The 13919-nt window shown below is 37.4% G+C and overlaps 1 protein-coding gene and 1 non-coding gene across 16 annotated transcripts in view; both read right to left on the reverse strand.

Annotated features, from left to right (window-relative positions):
- The window catches only part of CLIP1 (CAP-Gly domain containing linker protein 1), an 81446-nt gene that overhangs the window by 57177 nt on the left and 10350 nt on the right, over nt 1-13919 (reverse strand). For 14 of the 15 annotated variants that reach the window (XM_037375495.1, XM_037375494.1, XM_037375493.1 and 11 more), the window contains 2 exons: nt 3821-4016; nt 2753-3321 (listed from right to left, as the gene is read on the reverse strand). In XM_037375495.1, coding sequence (XP_037231392.1) covers nt 2753-3321; nt 3821-3914 — 663 coding nt within the window. In that variant the 5' untranslated portion in view covers nt 3915-4016. Of the gene's footprint in view, nt 1-2752; nt 3322-3820; nt 4017-4356; nt 4577-13919 lie in introns of those variants that run through there. The other variant, XM_037375497.1, reaches the window with a different exon arrangement.
- LOC119142579 lies at nt 9373-9533 on the reverse strand. The gene has a single exon (XR_005102337.1). It is a non-coding gene; the product is annotated as a U1 spliceosomal RNA (small nuclear RNA).

Consider the following 13919-nt stretch of genomic DNA (forward strand, 5'->3'; position numbering starts at 1 on the left):
GATAACTCCTATTAAGTACGTTTTAAAATCACAGTTAGAGGAAAAAATGTAACAGATTTAAATGCTTCAGTGTAACACTCCACACCCCAAGATCACATACTAAGATCAACAAAGTTGAGCCACATCTAAAGTCCGTTCCAGAATGTAATCTTAGCTGACGAGCTGTGTCTTACCCGTCTATGAATTTGCCCTTAAGGACATACTTTTCCAGTAATGTATTTTAATAAGACTCCCAAATGAGCTTTTGTCTATCATGAATTCATTGTTCTGCTGAACTGCAATTCCACACTGCTGGAGGCTCACCGTTTTCAAGATGCAATTCTCTGCAGTTGTTTTACCTGTATATCCATAATCATCACAGCATTGTTATCACTAAGAACCTTCACAAAGCATTCAACAGCAGTCAGTCCAACCTGCAAGAACTTATGGATGCGTACAGCATTTAGTTGCTGGAGTTCTGCAACGGTATGGTCAGATGGGAGCATGTCTCATGGCCATGACACTACACTGTCACTTCAAAGGGAAATTCTATGCTGAGGCAAGACTTATACATTCCATCAAGCCTCTAATCCTCTTGCATAAGGTATTACTGAAAAGTTACTGCTGTCAGTATAAATAAAAACCAAACGACACGGAGCAGTCCAGTTGCATTTGTACCTTAGATGGAGAAGGAATGGCTAAGCAAGCTACAGTAAGTGACAGGTCTTTCACAACAACTGGTGGTAGCTGTAGGCTCTGAGGACCGTTTCCAACAATTAGTCAGCTCAGTTCTACAGTCCATAGTGCTGGACAGGAGTTCAGTGGCAGAGAAAAAACATACTATTAACAGATGAATGGATTATTCAGCCAAGTTTACTAGTATTTGCAATAACCTGGCAATTTAAGATAGTTACACCTGAATTTTTATTAGACATGACATCAGCAGAGCCTGGGATCTACTAAAAAATTATCATGGCACCCAAAAGGGTTAAAAACGAGCAGACAAGAAACCTGTCATTAACATTCATATTCCTGTGTATGCATTGTCTTATAGTGGGATATAAATTACAGATACACATCACTGACATGACGTGCTAGGAATTGCCCCAAAACCTCAAACTACAATTTGATGATTCAACAGGAAAGACTTAAGGCAAACAGAGGAAGTAGGGAGGATGAAGTTTAATGTGTTCTACTTAAACAGAATTTAGGACCTTACTACTATCAAACTGGCACTTGCAATACACTTCTGTAATTTGCACTAATAAGACACAGGAGAGTGATGCCTTCATAGGCATCAGATAATTTTCCCACCCAGAGAGGACATCGCAGAAGATCTCACAAAGATCCTTGAGATACAGGCAAACAAATGGTTAAAAACCCAATGCTGACTGGAAGACGACAGGGCTCTAGTCTCTGACAGAAATAGCCAGGGATAAACGGTAAATCTTTGTTTCCATTGCCACTCCAAGAAAATGCATCTCAGCCCAACTCCAGCTGTCAGCCAAACCCTGCCCTCACTTTACCTTAGTTTCCTTCACACTTTCTTCAGCTTGGCCCTATGTTTTAAGCTGTCTTTACACAGAAAGGGGAGTCAAATTTGTCCTTAAAAAAAAATAATTAAAAAATTAAAATAGCAATCCACCTTCACTGTGGAATCGTTATCTGGTGGGGCAGTGCAAGACAAACCATGAAATCCATGAGACTTCTTCTACACAAGATTCTTACAATAACCCCAGAAATGCTTTCTACGCCAGGGTATTCATTCCTGTCCTTGTTTTTACCTAATAGAAATTTAAAAAATTATATTGTAAATAAAGAGAGATAATATCAAAACAACAGTAAGACAATTCTTCAGCTTAATGACACACACACAAGTAATTCAGACCTAAAATCAGATCTGTGTTATCGCAATCGTAGATCTGGTGGACATACAAGTATCATTTGCGTTATATTTAAAGGCTACATACACAGCCTTTACATAAAAGGACACAACATAAACAAGGTACCACCAGCTTTCTACTGCCTCTTCAAGCAAAAGCTAGTGTTTGAAGGCAGTTTCCCACTTTTCTTAGTAGGTGTATGTCAAATCAGTTATCAAGCGACCCACGCTCTATTACATTGATCCAAATATAAAAGGTATACAACATCATTATTTAAAAAAAATGTTTAAACTAACAAAACTTAACTCCCTTTTAAAAGAGTGAAATGATACATCAGCAGAAGCATTTATGGTTCTAAATATCAGAAGGGCAGCCAAGTACCATGGCACATCACCAACAGAACATGTAATTCCTGGGTGATCAGTGGCATTATGTGGCTACTTCTGTTGCTGCCTATCACCACTCAGGGGAACAATCAATTATTGAACTGATAGCTTTCTAAAGACATGGCCCTGAAAAGAGCTGCATGGAAAACTCACAAGCTCCATTTTTATTTGGTATGACTGCAGTTCTTCAAGGTATGGAAAGATAAGCTACAAATATGTTGTTAAATAATGAATTATTTTTTTAAAACATTAGCAAAATATAATAGATTAAAACCTGCCAAATTAACCATTTTATCTTGGTACTGCAGAGATCTTCCTACGGCATGCAAAGCTGCGTGCAAAGACCTTGTCTACAGAGTACACTCAACGAAAAGAAAGCTAGAGCATAAATTTACACTACCTTGACCAAGGAAACAGTAGTAAAGTTTTGAATATTAGCAGAAGTTACAATTTCCATCAATCAATCAATCAAAAGCAGAGACAGAGGCTGTAGGGGAATCTTACCAGAACTCTATCTCCAATTTTGAGCTCCCTTTCTCCCTTCTTTAGTGATCCAGCTTCAGAGAGATTTGATATAGATTCACTCGCAGTTTTTGAAAGATTGCTAATCTGAGGAGTTGAATGTTCCTTAGCAGCAAGTGGTGAAGTTTTTTGTGGAATTCCTGAAGGGGGAAGTGCAGCAGTGGATGAAGACACCATACTAGCAGCCGATACAGAAGTTGGTGATGTAGCTCTAGAAGCATGAGCTCTTGGTGTACCATTGGCTTCATCTTCTGTCAGCACTTTTCTTGTCAATTTTGATGGTCTTGTAAATATTCCCCTCAAGGGTTCACACTGGAAATAGCGAACTCCAGCCACAGAGCCATCATTCTTACCAATGGGTTCATCCAGAACAATCCCTGCCCACTGTCCTGGAGCAAACTGTGTTTCACCAAGGAACTGGATAAAGCCAGGTTTATTTCCATTGACCCAAACACGCTCCCCAACTCTGAAATCATCCACAAACTCTTCATGTACATCTGCAGTGGTTGTGCTGGAGGTCTTTTCGTTGGAAGCTGCTTTTTCTGCTGGAGCTGGAATCAAGCACAGTAAGAATGCAACAGGAATTAAATACACTAATATTCCAGAAAGTGTCATTACTTAGCTTCAATGTAACAAGCATTTGGAAAAGCACGATTTCTACAAGGAAAAGGACAATTCCAAACTTTCTTACTTATGAAAACACTGTAATCTCTGGAATACAATAGTTCAAAATCTAAGGACAGTGACGTTAAATGCATTTAATACAGGTTTTGGTAAAGATCTTGTGAAGATTACAAGTCTTACCTCAGAAAGACTTACATTACCTACATTTTTATCATGATAAGATTTCTTCAAGGAAAGCTGCCTGATCACATCTAATTAGTAACTTCAGATTTTTGGCACGTTGTACAAATTACTTTTATAGACCAGAATTACAAGCGAAAATACCTTGGTGTAAATAGTAAAAATAGTGCATACTCATAGCTTTAAAGGTACTTTTTGTTAGAAGATGAATAAGGGAAAAGTTAAGATATTTAAATATTCTTTTACCAGCTGCAACAGATGCAGGTGTTTTCAGCAATGTACTCCCGTGCTTGATGGTCTTTGAAGGAGCCTTAAGTCCACTTGGCTTTAACATACTCATCTTTTTGCAATAACAGTGTCAATCCTCTTTGTCTGTAGCAACTATCTTTTTCCAAACATGGATAAAATATATCATTCGAGTTTTTCCAATTCTGGAATAAACCTGTACATAAAAATATTAGACATGAAACAAAAATCAGTATTTTAATTCCTGCAGAAGAAATCTCTATACATACACATAGCCTGTGTATGAAATGCAGAGTAAAAGACGCTTCACAAAAACAACCATGAGCATTTCCCAGGACAGCATTTCCAATTCCTCATCTTTTAAAGGCCATTTGCTATTAAAAGACACCAAGTCTGAACCTAAAACATCAAAATAACTCACTTCACTGAATGCTGCTGTATCCATCTTAAGCTTTAATCTAAAAGGTTAAGAAAAACAGAGCCCTTAACAGCATTACTAACATTACGCATAGATATAACCATTCTGCTCAACTTACTGTTTTCAGTCACATTTTTCAAGTGTTGCAATATCCCAGCAAAAACAACTTGAGAACAGAGAACGAAGGACAAGAGAAATTGTGAGAACCAGGAATTTCAGGATAAAAAGAACAAAAACTTTAAGAGAGATTGGAACTGGAAAACACCAATTAATCAACAGGGTCAGGGGATGACACCTAAAAAGCAAACATCCACCTCAGCTGTGTGAGGTCTTTTAGATCACAAGATGCACTGGCTCACAGTCCCCTACACAGTGCCCCAGCTCCGCTCCTCTGGAAAAAGGAGGAGGGACTCTTCCCTAGTTGCTAGGATAGAGCCCTGCTCGAACTTGGAAGCCAGCAACAAGCTTTTCAGGGAACTATGTCATGAGGGGTTTGCCACAGAAGGCATCTTCCTTCTGATGACAAAAGCTTTAGAAAGGCCCTTTCATCTATAATGAATAATCTGTGGGGTTTTTCTCAAATACAGATTCAAAGCCAAACTGTAACGTGACTGGTCTCCCCCCATCTTCAAAAGCATAAACTGTTCTGTGTGAGCACAGCTCGGCTCTTTGCTAAGCTTATACACAAGGCACTGACAGAACAGCTATGTCCACTTAAAAAAAAAAAAGCACACATCTAAACAAAAGCTTGAAGAAGAAAAAAAAAAAAAACTGAAACACAGACATGTAGCAATACACTGTTTGCTCAACTGTTTGCTCAGAACATGACAAACAAGAGTGGTAAAGCAGGTCTCAGTCCTGCTGTTCACTCAGCGTTTTGGCACCAAGCAGTACACAGGCACGGGCAGAAAGCTGGCCAACTGCACACCTCCCAAAGCCGGGTGAGCACCACTCAGGTACTCATGCTGGGTGTACAGTATGTTCAACAAACACTAGTGAAGGAAAAACTGTTATACTACAAGGAGGAAGACCAAAGATACAAGCCAACCATGTCTTTCTAAGTTCTACCCTTCATGTATTATTAACAGCCAGCACATAAGTGTTCCTAAAAAACAGTTAACTGTGGGAAAAAAAAAAGTATCAGGCACACTGCTTTGTGAACCTCAATACCAAAGTGAAACATTTATGCTACTTCAAGATTGGCGATGCCAAATTAAAGGCATTTTCTAAGAAGTCTGCAAAAATGTTATACTTTAAAAAGCATTAATTACCACCTTGGATGTATGATGTTTGTCTGTAAGTTATGTTCCATGACAACTCTGAAGTAGCACTGTGAAGATTTCTGAACATTTTTTCTAGCATTGCCAAAAGTATGTCACCCACCCATCTGCAGAGTTATGACGACTGAAGAGAAAAATTTCTCCATTGTTTTTGCAAGACGTATGCCAGTTTACTGTTAATTTTTTAAGTGGGAGCTTTCATGTTCATGAACTCAGCTCTCTGAAATCAAAGCATAAGGATATGCATGAAATATGACTAAGCCATGAAAGAACTGGGAGGCACACAGTTATACAGAACAACTACAGGATCACGTAAGATGTCACTTTGGACACAACGGGAACACTGGGGGTTTTTTTTTCCCTTCTCCTACCTACCTGTCCTCCCTGGTAAATCTGAATGCATCATATTTCCTCAGCTTCTGTTTTAAAAATCTTCTAAAACTGCACTTTACTCTTACACACTGAGGACTTGAAAAGCCTTCCTTTTCTCTCTTACACACTACCTACCTATTTTTCCTCAGGCTGCAGTCCCTATTCCTTCCCCTCCAATTCCAGGATCTCCATGCATGCCTCCATTACCTTTCTCAGCTCATCAAAATCCACGGAACAGAAAAACTGTACACAGTAAAGGACTTGGTCCAAACACAGAAATGCGAGAATTATCAAGGTCAGTTCTTTTTAGTTCAGTCTTCTCTGTCAGTGCCAAACACCAAATTTATGGAAATTCAACCACCTTATTCGGGCCAAGGCACATCCTCCTTAAAAAAGATTGTCTCCCAAAATCAAGAGGCTAGATGCTGTCTTACAGTATTCTGCTATTCTTTTCCACATACTACCTCTTTTTTTTGCCCCCAAAGAGCATTCCAGCACTACACAGGTAGTAACATGTATATTAAAAGAAAACAAACACTAAATGACCCCCCAAAATCACATTTTGCCAGTTTAAAATAATTACTTATTAATAGATGTTTAACAAACCTCTGCTTAACAGTAAGTCAGAATGTTCTAATATTGCATTTCTTGGCTCCGAGTACTCATTCATGTTTTAATCTTGCTCTCCACAGTCATGGGTTATATATTTGCTGTGTCATTTGCTTTTCTCAACACACAGGCCTTCAGCTAGGCCAGAAGTAACACCAGCCCTTGTACCTTGGTTTCAGAGTTACTGAAATTGTACCTTAATTTAAAAAAACCTGCTAAAATGTAGACAATGCAGTTTGGTAAATTACTGCCTTATTGCAACAGTGAAAATGCAACTTTTGGTCTTAGAAATAGACAGGGCCTTTACAGTAGCATTTCCTAACAGAATTCATAAAACACTGAAAGTGCATAAATTTGTATCAAGTGATCTTAAGCATTACACACTCCAGCATTTCCTAACAGGCTCCAGATGTCAATTACCTCATTTTAGTTCTCATAAGAGAGAGCAGCAGCCAGCTACTTGTCTCCATTTGTTCCCTCTCCTTCCTTGAATCTGTCTCAGCTTTCCTTAAAAAGAATCTTTATAACCAATTGGCAATAATGTTAACTGTAAGTTTCTCTAAAGATCCTATCAGGAACCTAAGGAAACGCCGAGAATCTGATAATATATACTATGTAAGTGTTCAGAAAGCCACAAGTTTTTCCAATATCATAACTGAGCATTTAAAAAAAAAAAAAAAAAAAAGAGAGAGAGAGATTTTAAACACAAGCTTTACACTTGTGCCATTACTGGGAAACATGATTTCATACAACATGAAAATGTGTTACATTCTTGAATAAATTGCAGATTTATTGTATGTGTGTTGACCACTAAAAATTTTCAAACACTGACATGAATCCTTGCATTGGCCCTTTTAGCTGATAATATCCTTATTCTTATTTACCTTTTACAGACCTCTTAAGTAGTACATGGATCAAAGCAATCCATAAGTAACAAGTTAAGAACCATTGGTGTAAGGAAATAAATCCTACTAATCTGATAATAAATATGAATTCTGTTGGCAAGTTGAAATAAAAATAAATAAATAAAATTTAACCACATAACCCCAAATTAAAAAAGCAGAGTATTTTCCAACTGTCGAAAAAGTAATTCTTATAATGAAATGAAAATAGCTGTCTACCACTGTTTCTTTCAAGACTGTATTTTCAACAGCTAGTACTCCAAAAAGAACTAAACCATAACTGAATAAGAAATCAGGGAAAAAAGTTAAAGCCTCAGCTCATGCTACTGAAGAACCCTATAGTCATGACAAGAATAAAATAGCACCAAGAGTTCTTTAAGCTTAGTTGACATCTGACGAGCATGCTGCCACCAGCAGGCTCTCCTTCAGGACAGCTAGTGCCACAGTTAAAAGCAAAACGTTTCAACTGATGAAACATTTGAAACAATGGCTCAACAATTTAAGCAAGAAACGTTTGCTAACATCAGTACTTGCCAGTACCACGGAACAGATGCAGTGTTTCCATGGATAAAAGCAAGTTGTCTGTCCATTTGGTTCGGAAACAAAAGGACATTCTAAAATAGAGCAGCATAATGTTTGAATTGACTCAAAACGGACTGCATAATCTCAGCCTTCTGCATGCAGACACATGCAGCCTGACTCTGTGCAGTGTACTTTGAGGCTGGAATACTACTCCTGTGGTTTATCTGTATAATAAAGTGAAACAATTGTTTAAATCAATGATCATCCACTATCAGTCATGCATGAGTTCTTCAAAACATTTCAAATGAAAAAGATTTAATATTAAACTTGGTTAACATTATTAAGAGATTAAACACTGTTGGAAAATGCCTTTCAATGCCAACACATTTCTAAGCTCAAAAAAAGAAACCACTTCAATTTGTTAATGCTGCTAAGCATACCAGTGCTTTGCAAAAGACATAAAGGCTGACAGATACAGAGTAAATATTCTAAAAGGGCTGTGTAGAACAGATGACTGCTGAAAATCTCACAGATTATATGCAATCCCTGTGGCTGTCAACTACTATTTATCTAGAAACAAATTCTGGCCATATCATTAAGGAAATATAACATGTACAAAATAAACCAGAAAATTCCTTATATAGAAAAGTGATATGGAAAGCATATCTCAAAGGCCACCACAATCCAGAAACTTTGATTCCCTGCGAGAAAAACAAACTCACCACATGAAGCACTATGTTTGAGATAGCTGCCTGAACAGCATTTCTTAAATATCTGTTTCATACCCTTTATGCCCATACCACTATTGCTAAGTTTTCAGAAGCCCATGAATCATTTCTCAAATATCCTGACAATGATTTAGAAAAAGTAACCTGGAATTTTGAACTTGGAAAGTTTTCTTCTCACAGTTACAAATGCCTACAACTCCTAAAATTATTGCTATCTTAAAACTTTAAAGCATGTAAGCATCTTCTGTATGATTCAGATCTTGTGCTTATTACAGCTCTGAAAGTTGTATTCACGGTCTCCTGGGTTGATATTACATTTCTGTAAAAAGTGAGCATATATATATATTTCCAAAAGCAATTACAATAATGCTTTCAGTTGAATTTATAAGCTTTTGAAATTCATACATATTTTTAAAATACAACCGCATTTTGGCTTTAAACAAAATAAATGCCTTCATGCTGCACTGCTATTTGCTTCTTGCTACCTCCTTAAAAACATTTCTGTCTATGCCAGAATGTGCCAAATCAGAGACTAACTTCAGATAGGAATGAGATTAATTCAGCCACAGCATGTCCACAGCCTGACCAGACTGGGACATACCAACATCTTTACTGAAGCAATTCTGGATGAGTTAGACACAGCAGAGGGATATTGCAGATCGCTAGCCTCACACACTCTCCCTAAAAGGCATTTTATGTTACCACCATCTTGTTTTGTTTCCAAGGAGGAATACAAATAAGGTATCTCTGCTACTACTTATTATGTAGCCAAACTTCCCATGTTTTGGGAAACTGCAATGTCAGCACATCCAGAGTGAAAGAGATGAGCCGCAGCCTGGAACGATAGTCTTCCTGAACACGATGCCTCCTCTGACACATTCTGGGTCTATCGGAGATATTTCATACTGGCCAACCAAAAAGACCAAATCACCATTTTGAAAGCATTGGATTACAATGAAATAATTCCACAGCAAACAATATGCATTGTAAATGTCACACTAAGCTTCAGAGCAAATTCTGTAACAATTACAAGTAGTTAAACCAAAAAGATTTATTTGGAAGCCTTCATGCATTAGCTTATAGAACTCCTCTTGCGATGATGCAGGACACTTTAAATTCCTAGCCACTTACTACTTAAATACAACCATTCTGGAGTTAGGAATTCATATCAAGGTCAATGCATTTAGCCACTGACGCCGTTACTGAAATGGTAGGTGAACTTCTCTCTGAACCTAATGCTCATGACTTTGTGCAATTCAGCACGTTTTGTCCGCTCCAAAGCATTTACTGAATGAGTAGCAAGTTCAGACTGAGACAAGGCAGAAAGCACTGTGTGCATTTCAGAACAACGCAAGTCACAAACGGCAAATTATTACGGTGCTGATGTAACCTCCTCTGCCATAGTCACAATTAAGCCAAATTGATTACCTGAACGTTGCGCAAGAATTTGACTGTACTGTTCAGTGATTAGGCTGTGGGATTACAAAGGCATCTTCAGGTCATTTAAGTTGAAATGAATAGAATGTAAGAAAGAATTTATATATAAAACAGAATTAAGATTTTAATATTTAAATAGAATAAAGGTTGGCATTTGGGAGTCTACATTTGATTACTCACTCAACACACAGCAATCAGAAAAAAAGGAGCATTTAAAAACAAAACATCGTTTTTATTTTGTCTCCCAGAAACCATGCATTTTGATGTCAATTAACCAAGTAATAGGATGATTTGAATATATTCTTCAGATACACCACTATCATAAGAAAAGACACTAAAATAATACGCATTATTTATTCAATGTTTAGCATGCTAAGTGCCATCAGATCATATTTACTTGGCTTACTAGATGCTCTGATTACTGCCAGCATCAAAATATATGGTCTGGTATGTGCCTATCAAAGCAGTGTTTTGTACCTCACTTTTAAAGGTAGAAAAAAGTTTGCATTTACAACTCCACTGATCAGGGGAAAAAAAAATATTTTAAAAAAGGAATCTAGATCTTTCTCTCAGATCTGTTGTTTGCACATACTGGTATAGGAAATAAAAATTTAATAAGAAAATAAGCAAGAACATCGCCTAGTTTATATAGGAACATTCTTCTTATGACATCCTACTTCAGCTCGTTCCAGCCTAATCCAATATAACCACCACATGAATTCTAGAGGGGTATACCCTTCACAAAGGCAAACACTCATCCTACGTGAACCAGAAAGCCTCAGTTTCTCAGAGCGTGTTCTTAACATAAATATGAATTTTATTAGGGACAGACTCTTGAAGAAATGCATCTCTCTATTTTAACTAGCATAACTACTAAATTAACAGAATGAAAGCAATCATTTGCTCTTCTGAAGTGTCTTCAAAGTCACTACCAGGATTACTCCAGGAAATTACTGTTGCATGAGAGTTTTAGTATATCTGTGGTCTAACTCAAAACACAGTTTGCTTTTGCTATCATTAAAAGACAGAACCAAAAGCTTATAAGCTGGGAAGTATGCCCACTGACTGGTATGACACAGCTCTTTTGACAGTGTCATTGATTTGATGAACATAACTTGAAACAAAGAGTGGCTGACAAATTACTCAAACTGAAACGTATCTGTACGATCACTAGCAGAGGTCCTGAAAAACCTTTCAACTTTATTTTAGCAGGGATTTGTTTAGATAAACATTACTTAGTCTGAAGCAACTAGTTCAGTGAAACAAAGACACCCAGAGAATATTCAAAACAGTCCCAATGCTGTAACGCAAGCACTCTGCCTTGTCATCACTCATCCCACTATCAAGCAACCACAGTATAAGGACATCCCCATAAATAGCTACTGGTTTTCTGCAACTTCTAAGAGTGAATCTCTGCTTCCTTAAGAACTCAGAAGACACTCCTACTTTCCTGTACACTTAGAGGGACTGGGGAAGAAGAAAGTTTGTTGTTTGGGAATCAATCCAAACACCCCACAATGCTGTCCCTCATTAAAGGACATGGCTAATCTAGAGCTCAACCAGCAAATTTAGATTTATTTCTTAACTGAGACAGTAGATGCTGCAATTCTACGTCATGGAGGTGACTTGGACTGTTTTATGTGTGAGCTCACAAATCCACAGCACACTCAGGACCAGAGACTTTTAAATTACCTTTCAACATCAGGACTTTTACGGTAGCCAGGCCTGCATATAAATCTACTTCTCCTTTGATTTTGAAACTGCTGGGTAATTTCAATTAAATAAAAGGCAGGAGATTTCTAGAAAGTTAAAACAAATTAAAACAAGTTTATATCCTTAAAAATTTCACAGTAGGCCAACCAATTAGAGACATGTGTTCAAATAGTCTTAACCTTCTCCCAATGACTTTAGATCAGACCAACTAATTTGTGAAGCAAAATGGAAACCCAAAGTACTATCATCAATACACTTGATAGCAGCAGGTTACTGGTATGTTTGGAGATAATATAAAATGTGAATATAATATGGTTAGGAAGGCAACCATTACGAGACACAAATCCACTGAAAATTAGAGTTTTAGTGACGTTGCTAAGTCGTTAAGTAAGACACGTAGCTGTTTTTTTACCCTGGAGAGTGCAGGATATTCACTGCAAACTGGTTAAACAGAATTCTCTCTGCATATGACTGGGAAAGGAAAAAGGCACGATAAATTCCTGCAAACTAAGAAACTGTACTAAGAACAAGATGAATCCGTTCGAAGCCAGTAAAAGGCTTAGGACCTCAAACCGTCAGTCAGATATCACAGCAACGCTATGAGGAAAGTAATTCATTAAAGCTTCTGCTCCACTTATGGATTTTAATTCTGCATCAAGGACATTTTAAGCCATGTCATCTCGTAATTCTAGAACTTGCTATGCTCATTCAGATTCCTAAGTGCCTCAAGATCCTCAGTAAAAAAATATACCATTGAAACACAAAGACTTAGACTGCTGAATATGAAGCACAAGTAAGAGAGGATGTCTGTAACAGTAAAAAACTATTCTGGGCTAGCAATTTGTGAGTAATTTTTTCTCTATGTTGCTACTTCTAATCACAGTCTGCTCAATTCTTTAAAAATATTCCCATCTCTAATTAATAAGGAAGAGCTGAAAACTGTTAAAAAGCTTTAAAAAAAAACAACAGAAAATGTGATGCAAACTAACTCATCAAGTTGCCATTGTACACACGCATTACAAAAATGTTGCTGTTATAGTCTATTAAAAGATCAGAAAGCACATGATCCTCCTAAGCACACATCACTCTCCACAGAATGAGTCAAGGATTGAGAAGCAGAGAAACTTTTCACCCAAGAAAGTAAATTATTGCCACCTCTTCTGGTAAGCCCACTATCAAAACTTACTACTTTCCCTATGTTTTTCCAAGGAAATTCTTGCTTTTCCCAAAAGCCCTCCATTTTGATAACAAGAGGAGTAATTTGTTTGACTCTCCACACTGACTTCTGACCATAGTGATCTTCAACCATCTCAGTTAGCGCATTCAGTCCACAATTACAATTATGATTTTGGAATAGTAGAGCATCAAGTTTAAGTTATTTGGGATCTAAAGTTTAAATGAGAGTTTGAGAAGGAAAATATCATCTCCTGTATCAAAACCAAATTTATATAAACAAAGACACAAGGCTTCTCCCTGATACAATTAAAACTGAAGCAGCTGAAACAAAGATGCTGCTTTTTATAGTAAGAATTTAATTTTGATAGACTTGGGCAAAACTGTAACTGTTTCGCACTCTCTGAAAACATCAAATCAGCAATCCCTTTTTAGCCCTCCATGTTCTTAGCCTTTTAAATTAGCACCATGACTGCTACATGGCTGGCATATAATAAAGTAGAAGTACAAACACAGAACTTAAGATAAATATTGCTGTGATTGAGTAGATGCTGCTGCCAAGCAGAGAAGCAAAATGAGTGTCAGATAAGCTACCTCTATCAAATACCGAGTTTCTCTCTTTGCCTTGCAATTTCCCCTCAAAATGCGCTAAAAAACATACACAGTAAGATTATAAAGATCAGGAAACCTGAACGGCTTTTAATGGTGTTTCTCCTTGAAACAGTAGAGTGAAGACATGTCTTATAAATTAAAAGAACGCAAGGTATTCACCCAAGAGTCTTCTGTGTGTTTGTACAAACAATTGATGAGAAATTCTAGGTGGAAAACAGTCAGGCTGGTGCTAAGGTAGCAACCTGAACAGTCTGTCCTTAGATACATTTTCTAAATCCTTTCCAGCTTTTCAGAGGCTGGCAGCTAGGTACCAGATCTGTGGGTATTTCTAAG

Source organism: Falco rusticolus, chromosome 1 (assembly GCF_015220075.1).
Source record: "Falco rusticolus isolate bFalRus1 chromosome 1, bFalRus1.pri, whole genome shotgun sequence".
NCBI classification, from domain to species: Eukaryota; Metazoa; Chordata; class Aves; order Falconiformes; family Falconidae; genus Falco; species Falco rusticolus.